A 23,734-nucleotide genomic window follows, 5' to 3' on the forward strand; every position below is an offset into this window, starting at 1 on the left:
ACAATGCTCACCGTCTGCTTAATAACAACATGGAAAAAACAGCAACAAAACGTTAGGTTAATAGCCACCCTTAGAATCAGCTTGACTGTGAAGATGGAGAAGGCTAACATTGTCTTAGGTTAATAAAGGAAGCTATGGTTAGTATTAGCTATTGTACACAGGCCATTGATTTGACCTGTCTTCCATTTTTCAAAAGACTCACTACAGGGACACTGCAATTCAGTCAAACTGCTCCTCTTCCACCTTCCTCCTTTTACTCCCACAAGGAACTGACAGGAAAAAGCAGCTGGGATCCCTACTCTCAAGGTGAACAGCCAGAAGCACCTCAAGAATAACTTGAGAGACTAGCCTATAAAAGCTGATGCTGGAAAACACTTGGAGAGCCAAGAAACTGCAGGGGATAGAGCTTAAAAGTCTCAACTGATAAAATGCCAACGGAGATTTCTGAAAAGCTTATACAAATTAAAGGCATTGTGCTGGCACCAGAACAACAGCTATCTACTAGTTTTACTTCTAGCTGTTGCTCCAAAGCACAGACACAGAAAAACTCAATGAAGAAGTTAAAAATCATCACAATCAAACATCACTTGTTTTTAACCTTGTTTGAGTTTAAGAAATGTCTGAATTGAATTTTCTTAAAACCTTTTAAATGCAAGTTATATGGAAACTTTCAGCCTGCAAGTTTCTTTGGCTATTCTTTGGCAAATGTTTATGTAACTGAACACAGGAACAGGAGCTAAAGTACACCCAAATCAACGTCAATATAGTAACTGAAATTAAGTGGCATAGGTGGTTAAATAAGTGGCATAGGTGGTTAAAGCTCAAGATCTAAAGTAAGCATTTATTAATGGTAATGTTTTTCAAATACTTCAATATTATGAGCAAACTACTCAAAAAATGCAAAGATTCAGAAGGAGATTTTTAACTCACACACTAGCATTGCCTTCCATAACAGGCAGACAATCAATGGAGCAAAGACCTATCTAAAACACTTAAATGATAACCTCTCCTCCTGCACTCGAATTCTAACCATAGAGGATGCTTGACAGCACTTCCTCAATTTACCTCAGCTGTTTCATCACTTTTAACCTCTGACTATATTTATGACAAAGCCCTCATAACTTTGATAACGCAGAAATATGTTCTCTGTATCCAAAGTTGTACCTTGCTGGACGGTGCACTGCTTTTCTCCTTTCTGTAAGAAAATCAATCAATCTGGGAAGTATGCAAATATCTGTTCAGTTGCCAGAAATCCAAAGTATCTAACTCTGACACTGCTGACCCCTTACAATGTGAACTCCATTTTCCTTTTATCTCAGTGATTACACTTGGTGGTACTGTCTTCTAGAGGAATGTGGTACATTATCACTTCTCTGTCTAGTATCCGAATTCACTAACATTCTTTTTTTCTTCCCAGCACTACATTGTTCTAGCCTTGGTTCATGCAAAAACAGCAAATGCAGGAATGATATTGATCTTTTGGAGCAAGTCCAGAAGAGGGCCATGAAAATTATTAGAGGGATGAAGCACCTCTCCTGAAGCACCTCTCCTTTGAGGAGAAGATACATTCTTTCAGATAGTGGGTTTTGATTACATGTTTGCTGGCAGGCATGCTGGCACAGCATGCCTAGAGAAGTGGAGGGTGCCCCTCCCCTTGGAATTGTTCCAAGGCCAGGCTGGATGGGGCTCTGAGCAACCCGGTCTAGTGAAAAGTGTTTCTGCTGATGGCAGGGGCTTGGAATGAGATGATCCTTAAGGTCCCTTCCAAATGAAATAATTCTAAGATTCCATATCACTCAAGTGAAGAGAATCATGGAGGAAAACAGACTCTCTCCAAGGCTATACGAGTATACCACACAGTAGAAAGGTAGCAGACTAATACTTTCATTTCAGTTGCTGCTTCTTACTAATGAAACTAGTTTATTGTACACCACATGCTGGAAAATATGCATTGGCTTACAGACAGGAACACACAGTTCAATTGGGGATGTATAATGTATTCTTCTGTCAGCAACATAAGGGTTTTTATTTAAATTTAGCTTCTTAAAAGGAACATGGCACAATGGTCTCTGGAACAAATACAGGGCCATTGTCTCTCCTGACCCTGATTTCCTCAAATCCCAAATCCAAACTGCTTATCAATGAGAAAGGTATCTCTGCTACCAACAACAGATGGTACTATGCAATGAAAATATTTTATTTTTAGTAAGAAAATTGCTGTCTCTGTGCACTAAATTGATTATACTTATTTTCTCATTTACAATTAGAAGAATTTGACATTATGTAATGATTAAGTGCAACATGCAAGCGTTTATTCACAGGATCTGATCAAGGTCCTAGATGTACTAGGAAACGTCTACTGGGTACATGTGAAAAGCAATTTACTCCCTAAATACCATAAGAAAACTGCAGAACATGAAAATTAAGATATGTCTGTGTGATAGTTGTTGTGTATTTGCAACCATGCACTGCAACCTCAGGGATTCCAAACAAGCAGTCCAAAACTCAGTTACAATTATTTGATACCTGAGGAAAAACATGCCACTTTGATACTCAAATACTAAATAAAAATAATAAAAATGCGATCACATTATGCATAACAACATCCTGAAACAATTTGTTACCAGGATTTCAGAAGTGATCCCTGTTGGAAGAAATGGCAAAGTGGAGGGTTCAAATCAGTAGGCAGGTAACAGATCCTCCATGAGCGATTTGCCAATCCTACCATAGGGGCTTGTCAAAGAAAGTGTGAGCAAGACATATGTCTTGCTTTTTCTTTGTTTGGTTGAACGTACCTTTGTGTGTGAGCTGAAGCAACCTCTTGGATGTTCTAACTTACACCCAGGACATATTAGTGCTCTGCTCAACTCGTGATGACTCCCAGGAACAGAACTCACCCACTGGGCGAGTTCTATGACTTCCACAGACTCAAAACCCACCCATGGTATAAACTGCTGTGTTTTCCAGCACAAAGTGGAATGAAATGATACCTTATTACAAACATAGTCAAGAAGTGTTTAGGACTAAGTGCTCCAATTTTTAAGCAGCTTGCTGTACAAAGAATGTAGTTAACCTTGCACAACACTTTTCCAACTTGTCTTTTAAAATATCTCACATAAACATTGCCATTAGCAGAGGTATTAATATGGAATCTAATGAAAAATTTATGAAAATAAATTCATTTATTTCAACTCTGTTTGAAATAAAATAGTTCCAGTAGGCAGTTAACTAAGACACAATATCATGTGTCCTTTATATCACATTTTAAAAGTATTGTCGAAAATACTTCAATGGCTTCAAAACTTCCTAACATTTACTTAGGGTCACCTAAACTGAGAGGCATCACAGGTGAAAAATACAACCTGAAATTTCAAATCACATAAATAAGAAATCCAGAAACTGCATGAAATAAATTAAACAGATTCCATACATGTCAACCCAAGACATTAAAACTTAATAAATAGATCACAATATGATCTCCCTATAATACTAAAGGCTGTTCTTCGTAATCTATAATGTCACACCAAAGATTTCTCCAAACTGGTGAAGAAAACCATGCTATGTGGGAAGCCATAGCATGAGAACTATTTTTCTCCCTAGTTTCTCTCTGCTTTTTAACTACTTTTTTTTTCTGTTTTATTTAGTGGCTGTGGTTAGCAGCAGTGACAGATTTTAAGTACACATACGAGAGAAAAGTTAATGGATGAAACTCAAATGAATAAAACCCATATTTATGGTATTATTAATCTAATTCCTTAGAATCTACTGAAATACAAAGGCTAAGATCTAGAAACAGAACCTTCCATTTAATGAAATGGAACAGATTCTAAAAGGAGGCAAAGTCAACACATTTTCACTCTGAAACCCTTTTTAGTACCATGCAATGGAGTACTACAAATACAAAAGAGTTACTAGGATATTTAGTCACTGGCACATTTTGTCTCCATCACCACACATAAAGCTTTACCACAGTTTTGTCTTTATGTCTATTATAGCTACTATTAGTTTTGGAAAAAAATGCTAGTCCATATACACTAATATGGATTTCCCCCTGGTAGAGTCACTGAAGGTCATAGAGAAAAAAGGGTAAGCTTCTCAGTCTGTCTTAAGATGTCACAACCTGCTTTGTTGCAGGTCTTGTAAAATATAACTTTTCTGAATCTTTCAACTACAACAAAACAGAATTAATCAATTACCAATTTCAGTTCATTAAGCGAGAATAGTGAGAAAAACTTACAGCAAGTTGGAATGTACACAGAGTCTTATCTGCATTTGCAGATTGTTTGAAATGAACTTAAGGATTTTAAAACTGGGGTTAAGAGGAGATTTAAAAGTTAAAAACTTCCCACAACAACACTATATTAACTTCTCTAAATACCTTTGTCTCTGATAACTGTGTTAAGAACACACAATTACAATGCCACACGTGCCGCACTACTTAAGATTATGTCAGGTCTTCATTTACAAACTCTTATGCTTATAACTCAATGGCAAAAAGTATTCTATGCCAAATATTGGGTCAAGCTGTCTTCAAAGAAAGCAACATGAAAGATGAAAACATAATTCTAGTGTTACAAACTACACACAATTTGAATCTACTATTGTGCGCAAATTTCTTACTTCCTTCAAAGAAAATGGCTGACCCCACAGGAAACTAGTTTTCTTCAGAATTTAATAGAATCAGTCTCCTAGAACTTAAAAAGATTGAGTAGGATTTGGGGTGAAGCATTCCATCTTAGATTGGCAGGTTTTATCCAACAGAGTACAAAGTAATGCAAAAGGTTCTAACATACAGATTTACCTGAAGATCACCCACATTTCTGCTGCTCCATGAAGCACATTGTCGATACATATTAGGCATAAAGAGCCAAATCATGCAACTGAGAAAATGCTTTTAAGACTGGAAAGTTTTTGAGCTAAAGATACAAGGACTATGGAGGTACACTATTAATGATTTTTAGAGCTGACAAACTTGATCTGTGTTAAAAAACAGACTTGTGTCAGCATGCAGAAATTGCAATTTTATTTTTCATACTACGTTTACTTATGTTCAGGTTAACCCAACACCTCCCAAACCTCTTTCAGTGTTCAAGAAGAGACATTGCTAAGAAGAGCCTGGTGAATGGAGGAGATGACCTACAGTACCCTGCAGGGTACAGTAGACCTAGGCAGCCTTCTGAGTGAACTGTAAGACATTGAGAGGATGCTATACATAATTTAATGGAAACCACCTGTGCCCAACAGTGCTACATGTTACTTCAACACTGAGTACTCTGTCAGTATCTGCAGTGTCAGCTTTCCTTCATGTGGAGTAAGCATGGAGATCTTTCCTCCCCTTAGGAGGTCACAGTGTATTGTGACAAGAAAGGTTCCAAAGCACTGTGTGAAGTCTGCATAAAGATGCTGGATGAACGAGAAATATCTTCCTGTATGCTTAATTTCTGTTTCAGAATATATCTCAGATCTTACTTTGCTTCCAGTGCCAGGGCAATGATGCCTGCAGCCATAGGTGCAGAGGCTGAGGTTCCAGTATGGCTATCTGTGCAACGCTGCCTCAGGTCTGTAGTAATCTGGAAGAAATTGAATGTGTGAAATTAGAACACAACTTCAGAAATCAAAGCATGTTTCAAATATTGGGTGTGTATATACTTGAATGAGTCACATGTATGTGAAGGGTATTTTCTTCTTTAATTGCAAACAAAGGAAGATCCATGATGTTAGATGTTCTGAACTTGAAGTCACTTGTGAATTTAGACAGTATTCTCTATATTGCTCCATGGCATGATCAACAAAGACACTTTTAAACCAGAAAAACATGCAGAGGGGTTTGAAACTGCACAACTGCAATTCTGTCCTTCTATATGGATTTACAGAGGACTTTCCCTCCAAGAATCTCAAAGTGCTTTACAAACAGGAAAGAACTAAATCTTATATACAGCCTGCTTATGCACATTTTAGAGACTATATAGAGGTATGGAGGGTTTTATTAGGTTGCCTGAAGTCAGAGTGGAATTATGTGACACAAGAAAATTCAGTTTTGCTCATGCTAAAATGTTTTATCTTTCATTTACTCCTTATGCAATAAATTACATTAAATTAAGCAGTAATTCATTGGAAAATCCTGATATGATCACAAATTTGGCCCAGTCATCACCAGCCTATTAGATGTTTTCAGTTTTAAATTGTTATATCTTATGTATAGATACTTACATGCTGCACATATGTAATTTTGTATGTAATCTAAGTGGATGTACAAACTGTAATGTGCAATACCAACTAGACATACAGCCTTCTACTGAGTGTTAGGATGTTACTATCCAATAATGATCTTAGACAGATGATTTTTGTAAGAATGTAAAACACACACAAAAGTGTGTTTATTCTAAACCTTGTTTCTTTCAAGGCAATGTCAATCTAAAGTGATTCTACTCTGTGCTTGTCTTCCTGAAGAAGTGGTTCTTTGCAGGAGCAATGCAGCAGAGATAGGATGTCACTTCTACCTAGCAGAAGCTCAGGCAAAACCCATGCAGACTGGAGAACAATTATTTGAAGACAGCAGTGTACAGCAGGGAAACCTCCATGAAGGTGCATGACCTGTGATGTCCAAACTTAATCTGAGAATTTCAGTCACTGCCCCCTCTGAGGGGCAGAGAAGTTGCTTACATAACATTTTATCTAAGAACATGGAATTATTGTGTTCTAATTCACCAGTATTGTACTTAATTTCCAACACAGATTTGCACAAAGATGGGAGAAGGAGAAGATCAGATGATAAAAAAAATCACAAAAAAGCACAGAGCACAGCTTTGAAACCTCAAGATACATGAAATGTGATCTAAAAAACCAGCTGCATCTCATCTGAGCAGAATATAAGCAAATGTGTGCAGGAAGGAGGAAGGATAGGTTTCACGCTTGATGTTAGCTATATTCAGTATATTACATGATTTGTATAAGGCTGATGAAAATTCACACAACATGCAAGCATATGCAAGTTAACACAGAAGATTTTTAACAGAAAAGGAGCTAACAGCACCAAAAGATCTTGAAAACCATTAGGGAGCAAGTGAAGCAATATGGAAGCTTCTAAAAATTGAAAAAGACACGTGAAAGCATTTATAATGTTGGATCCTTAAACAAATAAACTTACCAGGGGCTGGGTTTCTTGATTAATGAAGTCTAAACAGAACTTTTTGCCCCCTTTTATATAATATTCTTCATTAGTGCACACCTTGTTAAATAATTTCTTCTATCTGTCATTGGCTAGAAGTTGAAACCCCATAAATAAAATGTTCATGTTATTTCCATCTCTCTTGCCCTCTCACCTCTTGACTGTCTATTCATTTAAATGATGAAAATTATTGGTGTTGGGAAAAGCATGGAAATTGCATAAGTGTTGTGACAATGAACTGTGACAAAGAGAGGAAACTGCAGCAGGAACAGCCCTGACACTGCATTGCCTATATGTGCAAATTCAAGTAGGGATTTTCCAGGTGGAATTAAGAAGTCTGAATACTAGATGATGACATGCACCCAGAGATATATAAGATGCAGATGTCCCATTTGGAAAATACTGGTCAGAGCTGTGGCAAGGACCAGAAGGAAGGCCAGGAAACAGAGAGAGTGAAAAAGGGATTAATACATGCTCATGTCTTTTATATCCTGGTACTTTATGCCCTGCATAAAAGTGGCACTGCAAAGACCACGAACGGCAACAAAACATCCAGGAGTTCGGGCAGAAAAAAAAGTGCTGTCACAGGAGTTTTTCCCTACGGGATAGCTTCTGTCAATACAGTGAAACTCACCTGAATTGTGCTATCCTTGTTTCTCATCCTCTGGAAGACCGTCCTTCCAGACAAATTTTACTGTCCTGTCACTACAGATATCAAGCACAAGCCGTGACGTCTCTAATTGGCAACATTGTCCCTCTTCTTCTAAATGGATACTATGGTAGCAATTTGAACCCTTGTCTTGCTTTCAGCAGACACTTCAGCTGAAAATGTGTTGAGAAAGCTTTGTATGTGTGAATGCCATTTGAGCTAATTCAAAGGAAAGTTCTTGACAGGAGCTAAGATGTTTAGGTAAAGACTACCTCCAAGATCCAAGGCGTGTTTTTCAGCACTATGGATTCACTGTCAGAGAGCTGTTGCAATTACCCCAAGAAAAAAGAGTACATGATCACCAAAAGGTGAGAGAATTTCAAGAAGAAAAGTGATGTCCAAATTCCTGAGCAACATAAAAACATCATCAATCACAATAAAAGGATGTAGTGTTTGATAGCACCATGAAGCTGCCATTAGTGTATATTAGCAGTCATTCTGATTGTTAGGGTGGGGAGAAGGAGAAATTTTTAAATCTTTCGTTGAGTATAACACAGCTGTTGATCTGCGAAAATGCTGATTCAACTTCCCAAGAAAAGTCCATGCAGTATTTCTAGAGCCAAGAGTTACAACAACTTCTAAATACGGTGAATCAATGATAAGACAATGATAAAGTTTCTGGTATTTGCCTAGTTTAATCAACATGAAATTAGCCACAGACACCTTGATGAAAAGCAAAGAGAAATAATAAAAATCATTGCAATGCACTGTAATACCTCCCACAGGCATTGGTGCAAAGTTTTCAGAAAAACCAGGCATTTATTAAAGGAAAAAATCTAGACACACTGTAACAGTTTCATAGAAGCAACTTGCTTTCTGAAGGAGATGCCAATTTTGTACAGTTATTATTAAGGCTGAATCATCAATCTTCTCATAGTTTTACCAACTGGGAAATTAATGAATAAAGTAAAAAATGGGATTTCTCTTAGCAGAGAACAAGCTCACATACCCTCTCTCAAGCCTCTGCATTTCTTTGTATTTCATGACATGAGTTTTCTGAAGTGATTGAATAATTTTTTACCTTCTGCTACAGTTCTTCAAGACACATTGATTTCTGTGAATGTGTCCCTAGAAGTGAAAAGATTTTAACAAAAATCTATTCTACATTCTACACAGCCTATGCATCTGTATGTACCCCGAAGAGAAGATGTCACATTGTGTCCTGTGATTATCTGGTGCATATCTTGATAACCTGACTGAGTTTCTGAAGGAGAGCAGGCTTTTGTGTTTTAAGAACTGGCAGGAGACAGGATGGGCTTTCTTTTCTTGTTTCAGTTTTAAGTTCTGCTGAGAGTAGAAGTTTATCAACAAGAAGAGACAGAACATCAGCAGATGAATTACTATTTATCAAAAACCAACAAAACAGGTGAAACATGAAGTAGATACATTGTTTACAGGAGATAAATAATTTAATAGGCTTATAAATCATATCTATGAGGAACTTTCTGATATCAAAATCTTAGTGTGTTATGAAACCATTTGAAAAACAAATTCAAAGCAAATTCATTTGTGCAATATGTTTGATAAGAACCATATAGATAACTCTATTACATGGTGCTTAACCTGTCCTAGCCACATGGTCTGGCAGGGGGAAGCTATCTTTAAGCATTGTCCTATGGCATTCAAAGTAGCAAAGAGAATAATATGAAAAAATACCTTGATAACTGCATATGATTAGTGAATACTTCTGTACTCACTGAGTATGAGAGGTAACATCTCTAAAGAACTATAATTTTATAGTCTTTACCTACTGTCCATTTGTCTCTGTGAGAGTTCCTATGCCTGTAACTATGCCAGCACTTTGCAGCTGCATTTGAAAACACCTAAAAGTAATTCTAGTCCTTTTCCATAAGAGTCTATGTAAAAGGCATACATCTATTGGCATCTTTGGAACATTTGCATGCTTTTAATATATCCAGAGGGTGGAAACTTGGTTCATAAGAGGCTAACTATCACTGCAATAAAACTCAGTACAGTATAAAGTCAAGTGCACTTTGTGTACTTTCCTTGACAGCAAGGAACTCTTCCAAGAAGGTGTGTCTACCTGTAACTGTTAGCTTAAAATATTTTAAGCTGTCATTGTATATGACAGGAAAATCCCTCCAAGACTAGAAAAACTTCTAAAATTATGTTACATATTTTTAACAAGCAATTATAAAAAGTGGATGGTAATGAAAAGAGAAAAAAAAGTGTTTTGTGTAGTTATAAAAGTGTTTGTGATTCTATTACTCCATATTGAAATCGAATCATTTTTATAACAATTTTTAGTCTACAAAGTGAGTTTCTAATACTTGGTTACTGTTTTTTCATTTACCTTATAATACATTCTGCATATACTTAATGGACAGAAAAATAGAGAGGAAAAGAAAAAAAAAAAGATATTCAGCTAAAGAATTGCAAGGAAAATCAGGAAGGACCTGTGAAACATGACATTATACAACCCATTCACTGTTCCTAAGTCTTGGGTAAGTATTTCTGTACCACAACACTGTAGAATCTCACATGATACTGAAATCTGTGCTGTGTTACATGAAAAAAAAAATAAAAAGAAAAAAAAAGAAAGAAAAGAAAAAAAAAAAAAGAAAAAAAAAAGTTTGTTCATTTGATGTTGGTTGGAAATCCTATGCCAGGTCACTTCTTCCTGGTTTACTCCTGTGGTATTTGAATGTAGGAGTCTCACTCCAACAAACAAAATCATCTTATGATCTGATCAAGTACGGTTACTCTTCAAATTTTGGCATAGAGCTCAACCCTGCATTGTTTGTCAACTGCATATAAATTTATAAGCATAATAGAATTTGGATAATTTAAATTTAATAATAATCTTTCTATTCACCCAGTATTGTTATTTTTCCCCTTAAAATTGCTTTCTTGTGGAAAGATATGAAGACAACCTCTGACTCAAAAGGAGCACCAGTTTAAACAAAAGTGTGAGATATGATGTAGGGAAAAGGATACATGGTACATCAGTGAAAATATAGTTTCTAGACTCTTCTAGCACTTAAGAGCAGTTTAAAAAGCTTAGTATTTGAAATATTCAGTTCTGTCTTGAGTTCACTTTTCATTTCAAATAAGACTTCCTTTCCAGGTAAATGATATGTGATAGGACTTTAGGAGGACTGAATTTGAGACAAGAATAGCGATACAATCATGAATGCTCTTAAAACAGACTATAAGCAAGAGAGTCACACAGATAATAGCAATATTCCTGTCTTCATGCAAGGGTGTGTATGCTTAAAGGACTTCTTAACAATCAGTTTGAAAAGCTGGTGTCACAATTTCATGGAATTTCTCACTGGGTTGTAGCATAATAGAATCACATACTTATCCCTTATGTGGACAACTGGTTTACACACAACACAAACAGAAGTTATTTATCTCCACTATGCTGTATCACTTCATCATTGAAAGTATCTGGAGAGGCCACAGCCTTGCATGGCTTTAAATACCAAGTACCACTAGTAAAACATGGAAGAGTTGTGTGTTTCAAAAGTCAAGTGATAATACAGTGCAGGAAAAAGAATCTTGGTAGGAATTTTTATAGTCTGATTGTTAAGCATTTGGGATCAGTGACTTTTGCAACTGCAACTGGAAGGTTGCTTTGCACAAGAGTAGTCAAGATAAATTACATTCGGGTAAACAAATGGTCAACAGACCTGGGTTAATTCTTATGGCTACTCAGACTTTTGCCATTTACTGTGCAAAATGATGCACACAGTAGGACTAAACTAAAACTGGCATATGGAACTGAATTGCTGATCTGAATAGTAAAAACAATCCATCTGTCTAGTAAAAACAAACAGTGCTTATAGAACTCATAGAATTAAATTAAAAATTATTTTTACTTATCTCTGATATTTAATGTGAGATCTCCAAGGGAGACTCCAGTTAAGAAAATTTTTAGAGTAATATTTTTAATTCTTTTCAATAATGTTTATGTAAATTATCTTCCTTAATTTTCTAATTATGGGGTAATTTGTGTGCATTCTATATATATAATTATCATCTCCTTTTTAAGGCATACTTTTCAAAAATCTTATAATAAGAGATTACCCTGCCTGTATTAGCACACTGCAAAGTTCCAGAAGTGGTGGGCACTATACTTCAGTAAACGAAAAAATTATATGCTTGTGTTTCATGAGAAGTCTTTAACAACAAAGGTGAGATCGCCTCACCTCCAGGTGTTTTTCATCCTAGTGCAAGACGTAAGAGAGTGAAATGTCAGAAATCAGCAATGTATTCTTACTGAAATAGTAATTCTGTGAAAGCAGAAAGTGTGCATTAATTGAAAAGAATGGATGACAATCATCAAGAAAATGACATCTATTAAGAAATCAAAGGAATGCACAAAGCTTAAATTAGCAATGTAGGAAAGTATAAATAAGGACTGAGAAATACAGAGATATTTTACTTGATATTATTTGATATAATGAAAAAAAATGAAAAAAATTTGATATTAAAAACATGAGCAAGGATATAAAGAAACAGCAATTAATTACTTTTGAGGATAAAAGATGCAGAGAGTCAATAAGGAAAGATAAGATTAAATGGTGAACCCTAAAAAATAATACGTGTTTTATTTTCAAACACATCAGAAGCAAAATAATCCCCAAAACAATACTGTCTTAATTGTCCAGAGATAACAGTTTATAGTAAACAGCTATTTCATGGAATGTTTCTTTTTGGAAAAAAAAAGTCTAAATTAAATTTTCAGAGCATAGAAAGATGATAAATCATCTTCCTATTTATCTCTATTTTAAATAACAAATTAATATTAGAAAGATTAGAGGTGCCAAAGGGACTGAGCTGGAAAGGGAACTACTGTGTTTTTTTAGCATATGTTTGAACACTGCACAAATTCCAGAAGACTGACAGAAAACCTGCATAGTGTCATTATTTTAAAAAGGGTAAGCACTATTGTCCTACTAATGTCATCTATTTGCCACCTTTTTATCTAGTGTAAAACAGCTGATACAGGATTTAAACTAATTACTAATAGATTAATTAGCTAGTAGTATACTCAATGGTGGATAACATAAGATGTTGGAAAAGAAATGTGCCAAAGTACTGTAGTATTTTTTTCTGGCCATCAATTTGGCTGAAAGTAATATACTCAGGATTTTACAGGACACATCATGTAATATTGCATACTTTTTCTTAAAAAGTATTTAAATTTAAAAAGTATTTAAATTTAAAAAGTATTTAAAGTATTTAAATCTCTTAAATTTAAGAGATTTAAAATGTACATGATGTATAATACATTCATTTAAACTGGGATAATTATATGGTCCAAAAATGTAAGCATGAATAAAAAATTAGAAGCAGAGAATTTATATACACTCTTATAGCACATAGAAGATAGCATATAGAAGAAATGATTGCTGTTTCTAATCAAGTCTTCAACAATTTGGTTCTTGGCCACAGTATGACCTAAAGATTTTACCAAAGACACAGAAGAAAACACCAGCACCTTCAGATGAGTATTGGAGAAATGTGGAAAATGACTAAGTGCTGATGAGGGCTGGTCTGAAGGTGAGTACTAAACCAGCCAGTTGTTAACAGTGGATAAGGAGACCCTAACTACATTTACATATTTCCTTGAACCACCAGCTTTGGAAAAGAAAAGCAGCAGCTCTGAAAGTGGGCTGGGCATCACACAGTGCTAGACACATCACATGACAGTGAAGCTAACAAGTCTCAGTCAGGGTCAATATATAAACAGAAGAAAACTGACCCAGCACACACAGGCACCCATTTTCTGGCGCTTTTGTCACTGAACACTGCTGCTGCCTGCCTGGTGTGTCTAGTTTGGATTCTAGAAGCTCATAATGTGAAAAAGGGTTTATAAGAAAACATGACTTAGACAGAATGATACAAGAAGCTTACCTTCCATTATCAAAAGGGATTAACTGTCTGGGCTACATTGGCAGAGAGAAGACAGACAACTGGAGTGGTCTTCATATTAGCAATAAAATCTGTGACACCAAATGTTTAGAAATCAAAGCTAAAGGGGCCCAGAGAGCAAACAAGAGAGATCTTTTAATGGCAATGAATAATTAAAAGCATTTACACTAAATTTCAGTTAATTTTTTGCCACAGAAAACTTTGAAAGCAATATTGATTTTACTTATAAAAATTGTTGTTGACTTGACAGCAACTGCTGGATTCAAAGGACTCAGGGAAGTCCTACAGACTTGGCTAAGTAAGAGGTCAGGCTGGAGGACCACAATCACATCTGCTCAGCTTGTTAGTCTCACTTAAACATGAAGAAGTTAGTGAAGGTCTTTTAAAGGACAGTGAAGAGAATTTAACCACAGAAGTGAGGACTCCTAGTAGATACAGTAATTTTAAAATTTATTATTATTTATCAGGGATAACAAGAAACATGTCAGGAAGAGAGAGAAGACTTCAGTGAAGAGCAGCAACTAAATAACAGAAAAACCATTGGAATGAAGAAAGATCTCAGAACAAGTTTAAAACAAAAATTAGACCATCTGAAAATAACAAAGAATCCAAGAAGGGATGGCAAGCATCCCAGAATCCTGAAAGACAAGGCAGACAGTATTAAAAAAAAAAAAAACCAAAAACATAGAGCCAAATATTTGTAACTCTTTATTGACACCAAGAGAAGAATCTGCTAAGGACCAGAAAGAAAGGTTAGATGAGTCCTTAAGAAAACATAAAGAAGAAAAAAAAACCCTCCAAATCCTTCAATTTTCTGATCCAGAAGTAAAAAATTTCTGTAAGTTAAGCTCTAGAATGAATAAGCAGGGAAGAGGACAATATTAGCAAATCTCATCAACCTGAGAATAAAGGATTAAAAGGTTAAAAGGAGTAGAATGTTGAATACTGGAAAGTATTGGGAATGCATTCATTTTGCAAAGGTACATAGGATGTACAAATACTAATGATATCAACAGATTATCCAACTGAATTAAAACTATTTTCATTCTCCAGCAAAGATGAGAACATTAGGGAAAATGGATGCTGTCTGCTAAGGAATGAGAAGAGGAACAATACAGAAAAGATGACCACTGAGCTGAATTTTCCTTCCAATATATTTCCAGAATAGAAAGCAATATGAGTAATAAGCGACCGTCACTGAATGTAAAAGAGGAATGGTGCTGTGTCAAAACAAATCTGAGAAAATAGGTATCTAGGTAAACTGCTAATATGGGTGTAAAATGTAAAAACTATTGATAACTAGATTTAAAATAAAGAGAATATATTTGTGTGAATGGTTTCCCTTTCTCTCCATCCCCCAAAGTCACTATGCAAAATATACAAACACATATACATGAAAAAACAAATAAAACCCATACTATTTTCCTGTCATAGGATTCTCCACTGCTGTACGTTGTAGCAAGTGTGGATGCACATTCTTCCAGATACCACGGCTTTTTTCCACTTTCAGCTGTGCTGCTTATGGAGATAGTGTAAATGCTGTTGGTGTAGCCATCACAAGAGCAGTGGTCTCGACTTCTTCCACCATTTCCAGAAGCCCAAACAAAGACTGAACCTAAGCCTCTTCGTCCCTGTTTGGAAACATTACAATAGATTTGATTAATAATTCTTCTCAGCTGCTTAATAGCCAGGTCTTTTTCCCTGAAAAGACATCTCATGAGAAGAAGAAAATAAAAAAAACAACTACCCTGGGAAGAATTTGAAATGAGAACAGGATTTAGCAGATTTCAGAATCAGACATTAGAAAAATTAAGATAATGAGTGGTATGAGCACAGCTTTAGAAACAACTTTTATACAGTGTTTGTTGGTCTGCATCTATATTATCCAGATGTACCAAGAAAATCATGCTGAAAACTCAGATGAAGTAGTAAAATATCACACTGGGTGAGTTTTCTAGGTTGCAAGCACACATTTTTGACTTATGTTAGCCTCTCATTCACCAGCACCCCCAAGTCCCTCTTCAGTCCTTAGCAAGACTGCTTTTGATCTGTTCATCCCACAGCTTGTATGGATATTGAGGGTTGCTCTGATGCAGGTGCATCACCTTGTACCTGGTCCTATTAAACCTCGTAAGACTTCCACTGGCCCATTTCTTGAGCTTGTCCAAGTAACTCTGGGTGGCATTTCATCTTTCAAGAGTATCAACTGCACCCCTCAGTTTGGTGTCATCTGCAAATTTGTTGAGAATGCACTAGATTCCTTTATCCATGTCATTAATGAAGACAGTAAATAACACCAGATAATAATACCAATGTCCTTGGTGAGGTTGTGCTGGCTATCCCAAATCATGTCCCTGACCTCTCCATGTGTCTTAGCAGAGCATCTCAGAGAATTGTTTCATGATCTTCCCAGGCAGAGAGGTGAGGCTGACCAGTTGGTGGTTGTCAGGGGTCTTGTTTCTACCCTTTTTAAGGATGAGGACAATGTTTCCCTTTTTCCAGTCACCTGGGCCTTCAACAGACTGCCAAGAGACTTCTCAATTATCATGGAGATAATTTGTGAGTTTAATAAAAGTATACTATCTGGAAAGACTTTCCAGCAAAGTAAGTTAAATAGCAAATTCTTTTGACTAATGTCTACATGAAGTTATGTCTCTAAAATTCAAATTTTCATTTAGAAACATTTCAAGTAGAGAGAGAAATCTCAAGGTACCAAGTTTAATGTACTATGAAATCCACATTCACCAGACACAATCTGTCTAAATATTACAATTGTTTTGGTTTTTTTTTGTTTTTATTTTTTGTTTGTTTGTTTTCAAGACAACCTTTATGAAGTGTTACAGCACCCTTTTCCACCTTTCTTCTTCACATACAGGTCTTGAAAGCAGTATATTATGGCTAACCCCATGGGAAATTTGGTATAACCACCAATACAACCAAGACAAAAGATATGAGAATTCAGGGTAATCAAACCATAGCTTCTACTTATAAAAGAAGAAAAAAATTTAAAAAATTGTAAAAGAACTTCTCAAAAAGATGCATGAAGAAAAATGTCCTACTAGTAGCAGTCTATCTGTCATTTTTCTGCTGTTACCATCACATGGTTCTGCGTGCAAACAGCAGAATAACATGATTTGTCCCATGCAATACAAACCTGTTCACTGCAGGGTATGACTGCATTATTAGTCTGTTTGCACAGACAATGTTTATTCTCCATGCAATCTATTCTCTGTGTAATCTATTTCATTAGATGTGTACTTATGCTGCTGTGCTAATAATGAACAAGCTGCAGGAAAAGGTATTTGAATTATTTTTGGCCAAAATTTTGAAAAAATGGTGAAAACATGCCAATGCATTTTAGAAATTCTGTATTTATAATTTAAACATGATAAAAATCAATTTAGATTTTTAATTGTAAGGGCAAGGCCTTAAACTAATAGCCATTTGCACCTGGATTTACGTTTTCATGCTAAGGTTTTTTTTTGGTAAACAGATTATGGCTAATATATCTTTAAAACTAATGACTCCTGCAAATTTGTAAAGGATCAATGTCTCTGTTATTGCAATAAAAAGTAAATACCAGATGCACTGACCAACAGAAAAGAGTATTTTCTATATACAAAGTGAGAATTGCCATTCCTCTAATGTATTGCAATAGTGCATCTATACATGAGCCCAGCAGTTGGCAGAAAACAACAGCATTACCTTCAGATCAGAAAACATGCTAGACATCTTGTTTCTAAAAGATAAAGTCTGGATCTGGTGCTGTGTAATATAGATGGTTGAGGGGCTACAGAAGTAGTGGTAGGTGGACAGTTGGACTTGAAGGCCTCTTCCAACCTTGATGATTCCATAATCCTATGATTCTATGAACTTGACTAAAATGAATTAATTTGTCAATTCAGCAGTCCCAAACATGCTTAGGAAAATACAAACTTGTTAGTAACTATGCCCACCAAGTAAGCAGAGCAAGAGTGTCAGCTGTTCTACTGTATGTGAATGTGTGGTGGTTTGACAGGAAATACGTTTTCTGGGATGCTGTGGTTAGGCCAATGGATGCTCAGATTTTAATATTGGCACCTAATGTGGCCATTGGGACATTGGATCTGCCTCTGAGAACACGGGGTTAAGAGCAGGGCTCTCCCCGGGGAGGCTCTCTTGGGTTCCGGTCAGGGAAAGGTTCAGAGCTGCCCTGCCCATGCGGCCGGGTGAGGGAGGCTGGGCCTGGACAGAAGGGAGGGGAAGGCCCCTGCAGGATGGAAGGGTGGAGGAGCACTGGGAGGCATCGGGCAGCCACCCCCACCTCCAGGAGAGACAGAGAGCGAGCCTGTGCCTGTGCTTGGCCGGCTGAGAAGGAGAAGGGGGGGTGAGAGAAGGTGCCCCGCAGGGCAGCCCTGGGAGTTCTGGACAGACAGAGCCTCAGATTTTTAACCCTTTTCTTGGACAATGGAAACCTTACAAATGCTAATCCTCCTGGAGATGAATGAGAAGAGAGATAGAGATGAGATAAGAGGAAATGGGCCACGAGAGAAATAGAGAAGAACTCAGGTGGAAGAGATGATGGAGTAGCTTATGCTGGACTCTTTGTGTGTAGCCATGGACAGAGCCATGTTTCCTTGTGATACAGGGACTGCATTCTAGGGGGAGGCAATGCCTCAGGACCAAGAGGGTTCGGTGTGGGTACCCCTCAGCCCCAGGGGGTGAAAAATATGGGGGGGGGGCAGATGTCCCGAAGTTGAGACTGTGCCTTTTTGGAGTGGGACGAAGCATCCTTAAAAGTCAACCCTAGAAGCAGCTCTGGTCCATGTTCAGTGGTGAGAGCACTGGACATGAAAGGAAGAGGTCACCATTGGCACAAGAAGGACTCCTTCTCCAACTGAGGACTGAGTATTCTGAAGTGTGGTGCCAGACTGAGAGTCGATGATTTGGGGGATGTATTGTATTGGGAATTTAGTGGGGAGGAGGAGGAGATGTATTTGTGAAGTTTTCATTTTCCTTGTGTGTTTTTTTTTTTTCTCTCCCTTTTCCTTGTAGTTTAGTTAATAAATTCTTTTTTTCCTAAGTGGGAGCCTGCTTTGCTTATTCCTGGTCACACCTCACAGCAGAAACCAGGGAGAGGGTATTCTCATGGAGGCACTGGCATTGTGCCAGTGTCAAACCATGACAGAATGTTATTCCCAGCTGGTATCATCTAAATAAACACAGTTAAATAATAGCTGGACTATGTTACAAAATTAGGGCAAACACACATGCAAGGCACTATGTCGCTTTTCTTGGTTTTTTTTATCTAAATCTATCGTTTGTCATCTGCCAGGTGCCCAAGGGTATCAGCCATAAGATGCCGAGAAGCTATGTGTCATTTATTAGCCAAAAGCAAAGGTGCACGTACAAATCATATGGACAGAACTTGAGCAAAACTAAGAGTTGGTAACTCTTCTATAGAAGAGGCGTAGACCAGTGTTGAATGGATATCCAGCAAAGTATGCTCAATATTTGTCTCATGATTTTAAAATTTCATTCCCTCCCCTCTAGATACAAAGTTGTTTCTGCTCTTCCATTTACAACGACAGCTAGGGACTGCCTCCTATAAACTCTGCATGGTGTCCATAATTCCACACTTGTGCTTGTCAGTGCACCAAATCAGACCACTATGAAAAGTTCTTTTTTTTCTCATCTACTTTCTTAAATTGCATAAAATGTCATATTATTTAAAAGAAAAAAATCAACTGTCTCATTATGCAAAGTAAAACTGTTTCACTGATGCCTGTGACTTGCTATGGACCCAGCCACAGTCCAATTTTCTAGTACATTTTCTAGACAAAGCCAGAGTGCTCAACAGACAGCTTAAATGAAATGGACTCAGGTCTTTTTTAAAGAGGCCCGAAGGCAGAAATTGCACTTGTAAAAGCATGAAAGAAGAAACTTGGGGCATTCTGTCTTTTTTCTGCTAATGCCTCCTTTTCTTTGGTCAGCAAATTGCTAGCAGGTAAATGATATAAAAGCCCCTTTTTGTTTTTTTCCAGTTCACCAGCATGGACAGGTTAAGTCTGCCAAGAATCAGAGCCAATATGAACATGCTCATAATGACATCTGCAGAGTTTCCTTATACTATTACAGAAACATCCCCTGCTCCAAGTATGTGTGTTTGTGTATGCACCACATCTTTATGAGTGAATGAACTAGCAGCATTGGCAGGGACCTTTTTAAGGTAGAGGTTTTCACACACTCAAATAAAGACAACCAGCAGTCCCACACACTTTTAAGATGCTTACAGCACTCTTTAAAAATAATAAAGATGCAGTAAGATGTAGTAAGAGCTAGCAGAGTAAATTTTAATCACACTGTTTTATAAATTTTAGACTTTACATTCATTCACTACTTTACAAGTCAAGTTGCCATAATTCAGCCTGTGAATCCTGATAATTTCCAGCCCAGGAATCAAGTGCCCCAATAACCCTCTCTGCCTGTGGAGTGAGTTATGACTTGATAGGTATGATCAAATTTACCAAGGAACAAGGAAGAAAATGTGAAGGAGGAGGAAAAGCAGAAGACAGAACAGCTGAACTGGAGTAATTAAGAGCTACAGAGGTGGCAGCCAGGGAGAGATAATTTGGCACCAATATGCTGGAAATTGCACACTAGAGCAGAAAACAAACCATGAAAATATAAAATGGAGAGTGAAGGAGGGACACTCTATCCACACCTAGAGCCTAAACATTTAATTTCCTCTATTCTCCCCAATACTGTTCTAAAATTACTTCATGTTTCCAAGAACAAAAAACTACTGCCAGAAAGTGAAATTGATCCTGAAGTGGAAGCTGGAAAAAGTAGCCCATGGTATGACCTCTTCCTTAAACACTAATTCCTAAAGAGGAAATGTTCATAACTGAATGCGCAGAACAGAGGCCAGCATTCTCAAGACCTAAAAATCCTACTATGCAGGCATGGCTTTTATCTGCAGCATAGTACAATCACTGTAGTGCCAAGCACCAAGGATCCCAGCATCCTGAGAAATGCACCTGTGAGATATATCCCCTTTCTTCCACTTTCTGCTGATTTCTGCACTCTCTAGCATCTGGACAGTGCTGCCCTGTGCAGAGACACAGCATTGCCAAGCAGTTCACTGTCAGCATTTTGCTTTTGACCAGTAGCAGCCCCTAGCTCCTGCTGAGTTTCTACCAGTCCATTTAACCTCTTATCTGGGAATGAAAAACAGTCTGGCACAACATTCTTAAAAGACTCTTTTGTAGACTGCACTGAATTTTAAAGTAGGCATCTCTCCAAAAACAGATAATGGTAAGTTGAGAGTGCAAGCCAGCAATTCTAAATTGCTACCAGAAGACAGCCAAACAGATTTTTTTTTTAAACAGTCTTCTTAGATATGAAAAAAAAAATCACAAACAAAAGGAAACATTTCTCAGGCCATTAATTCTGTTGAGGTATCCACACTTTCAGAAAAATAATGTTTGTGCCTCAATTTATTAAAAATGCGCACCCACAGTATCTATGAGGAAATGAGTAATGAGCCAAACAGTTATGCATAAATAAAGATGAATGTTTGGGGGGATGAACAAAATTAGACACCTGTATTTTTAAATTAGAAGTTACATTCCTACTCTTAGGAAAACTAGGAAGTAAAGAAAATCTTTCCTGTTTCTGAAACACAGCAATCTATATACACATAACATATATGCAATGCAAAAATATATGACTACCTACATAAAACAGTGATTACCTTATATTGTTGGAAAGGGAAGTGATTGTTAAGAAAGGTTACTGACTACTTCTGAAGTAGCTCCTTAATTAAGAAAACAAAAGACAAATTATTAACCATGCTAAAAAAAGAGGAAAAAATTTTATTTTGTTATCTCTTAGGATATGATACCTTTGAAACATTGAAGCTATAAAACATTCTAATGTGCACATAATATTGACTAACCACAAGCATGTATGTATTTACACACTAATTATCAGGACATATCAGTGGAACAATTCAATATGTAGGCTTCATGTGGTGTATTTTTTACTTTACTCTTCACGAGAAAAGCAGTTTAAATAGCTCCAAGATATTCCCCACAGAGCTATAATTAGTGCCTGAAGTGCAACCAAATGAACTGTTGGCTGAAACCTGAAATATGAACATGTGGAATATTGGAATGAATTTCTCATTTACCTAAACAAAACAGAGCCTGCTCAAGGACTGCAAGTTCTGATTGAGGCTCTCTCTCTACAGTATCATTACTATTGTTACCAGGATAAAACAAATTGTATATGGCAAACACAATGTGATAACACAAGAGCTTGCTTTGCCAAAATTTCTGTTGTACGAAGAGTCTCTAGTTAATCAGAGGTGAAATTGTCCCTGCATGCAAAGCCAAAATAAACAAGCAGCACACAGGAAAGCTATCAGTGTGAGAATTGGGTATGCGACTGATGTTATACACAAACACCCATTATATGGGATGGGTTCAGGCAGTTCGCATTGCCTTTATATTACTATCTGATTAATCACTCTAGAAAGGAGCCCAGGGCCACTAGATCCACACAGCTGTTTTTCATGACTTACATCAGACTCTTCCTTGTGGAAAACTTCAGGTTCAGAGATGTCTATTGAACTCTGGGATTTAACAAAAAGAACCTCCTATTTTCTGCAAATAAGCATCTCTTCTAGATAAACATGAAAATATGGCTGCTTCACTTCTACTTTTGCAGACTGAGGACTTAAGGAACAACTTTGTGCAGTTTGTCTCCCACAGCGTTCATTTAAGAAACAACGTACAGGCTGTGTGGAAAGTCATTGCCCTTGCAGTTTTGTGTCTTAAACTGTTAAATTCTTTGCACAGAAAACTTTTGACACCAAAATTCCAGTGATTTCCATTCCAGAAATCTCTTTTTTCCCATGTGACACATAGAAACTACTGTTCAAATATATGACTGAAATGTATATATGATTTGTTCACACACGGAAACCAGATTCATGTTTCAAAAAGGCATAGTCTGAAATCTATATACTTCAATGTATGGAAAGAGATTAATCTGCCAAAGCTGCTTTTCGGTATTGTTTTTTCAAATTAAGATTTACTCCACAAAAAGAATGGAGTGGGTTTTGGTTTTGGTTTTTTTTAATGTTCAATATATCACCTGTTTCAGGGTGTGCATGCAAAACCAGAGGCATTTTGGCAAGTCCAAAACCAGCAATGCTATTCTGGCTTGTTTCAACAGTTTCCATGCATGTATGAGATGGGATGAGGTAACCAAACAGTTTTGATTTCCAGTACACTTTATGACATAAAGGAAGGAAAGTAAGGAAAATGGACATTTTGGTTATATTTTCCTGTAACTCTCATTACAAATTTTCCCATCTTTCAGGATTCTTTTATTTCAATGAATGCAATGTAAGAACATTTCTGATACATTAATTATTTTTCTGCATAATTTTGTACTAGATGCTGATTATCTGTGAAAAAGCTCATCTTTTCACAGAAGGCAAAGGAGTGAGATTTTAAGGTTAGCTTTGTGTGGGGCAGAAATGGTTGAAAACTGGAGATTGGTGAGGAGAGAGAGTAAAGTAAGTTCTTTTCAGAATTGTTTTTGCTCAGAGACCAACTTTGTACCTAGGAGATGTTAGAAAATATCAGTGTGAGACAATTCACGTATTTGTGTTTGCTTTGGGTTGTTTTCTGTCTGCTGAAGAAGAAATTAAATTTTCACAGAGTAGATAATAGAATGTTGTTAAAGACCTAAAAGCATTCTTCCTGTAGGCTGGGGACTTCTTTGTAAGGGGGGAAGGGAGATAAGAAGTTTTCAGATTGTAAAACACAGCCTGGTGAAGACTTATGCATGCTCCAGGCTCTTTGATATGTAATGCAGGGGTCAGGCCCTGCTAAAATGAGCTTAGCAATGTATGTATATCCCTTTGTTTCTTTGTAATCCTGCAGCCAGTGAGGCGATGG

General features: G+C 36.9%; 1 protein-coding gene across 2 annotated transcripts in view; it reads right to left on the minus strand.

Moving 5' to 3' along the window:
- Positions 1 to 23,734, minus strand: part of PCSK5 (proprotein convertase subtilisin/kexin type 5) — a 227,476-nt gene that overhangs the window by 98,606 nt on the left and 105,136 nt on the right. For both annotated transcript variants that reach the window (XM_036402993.1, XM_036402994.2), the window contains exons 8-9: positions 15,200 to 15,412; positions 5,470 to 5,570 (exon numbers count right to left, since the gene is read on the minus strand). In XM_036402993.1, coding sequence (XP_036258886.1) covers positions 5,470 to 5,570; positions 15,200 to 15,412 — 314 coding nt within the window. The remainder of the gene's footprint in view (positions 1 to 5,469; positions 5,571 to 15,199; positions 15,413 to 23,734) is intronic.

Source organism: Molothrus ater, chromosome Z (genome assembly GCF_012460135.2).
Source record: "Molothrus ater isolate BHLD 08-10-18 breed brown headed cowbird chromosome Z, BPBGC_Mater_1.1, whole genome shotgun sequence".
Taxonomy (NCBI): Eukaryota; Metazoa; Chordata; class Aves; order Passeriformes; family Icteridae; genus Molothrus; species Molothrus ater.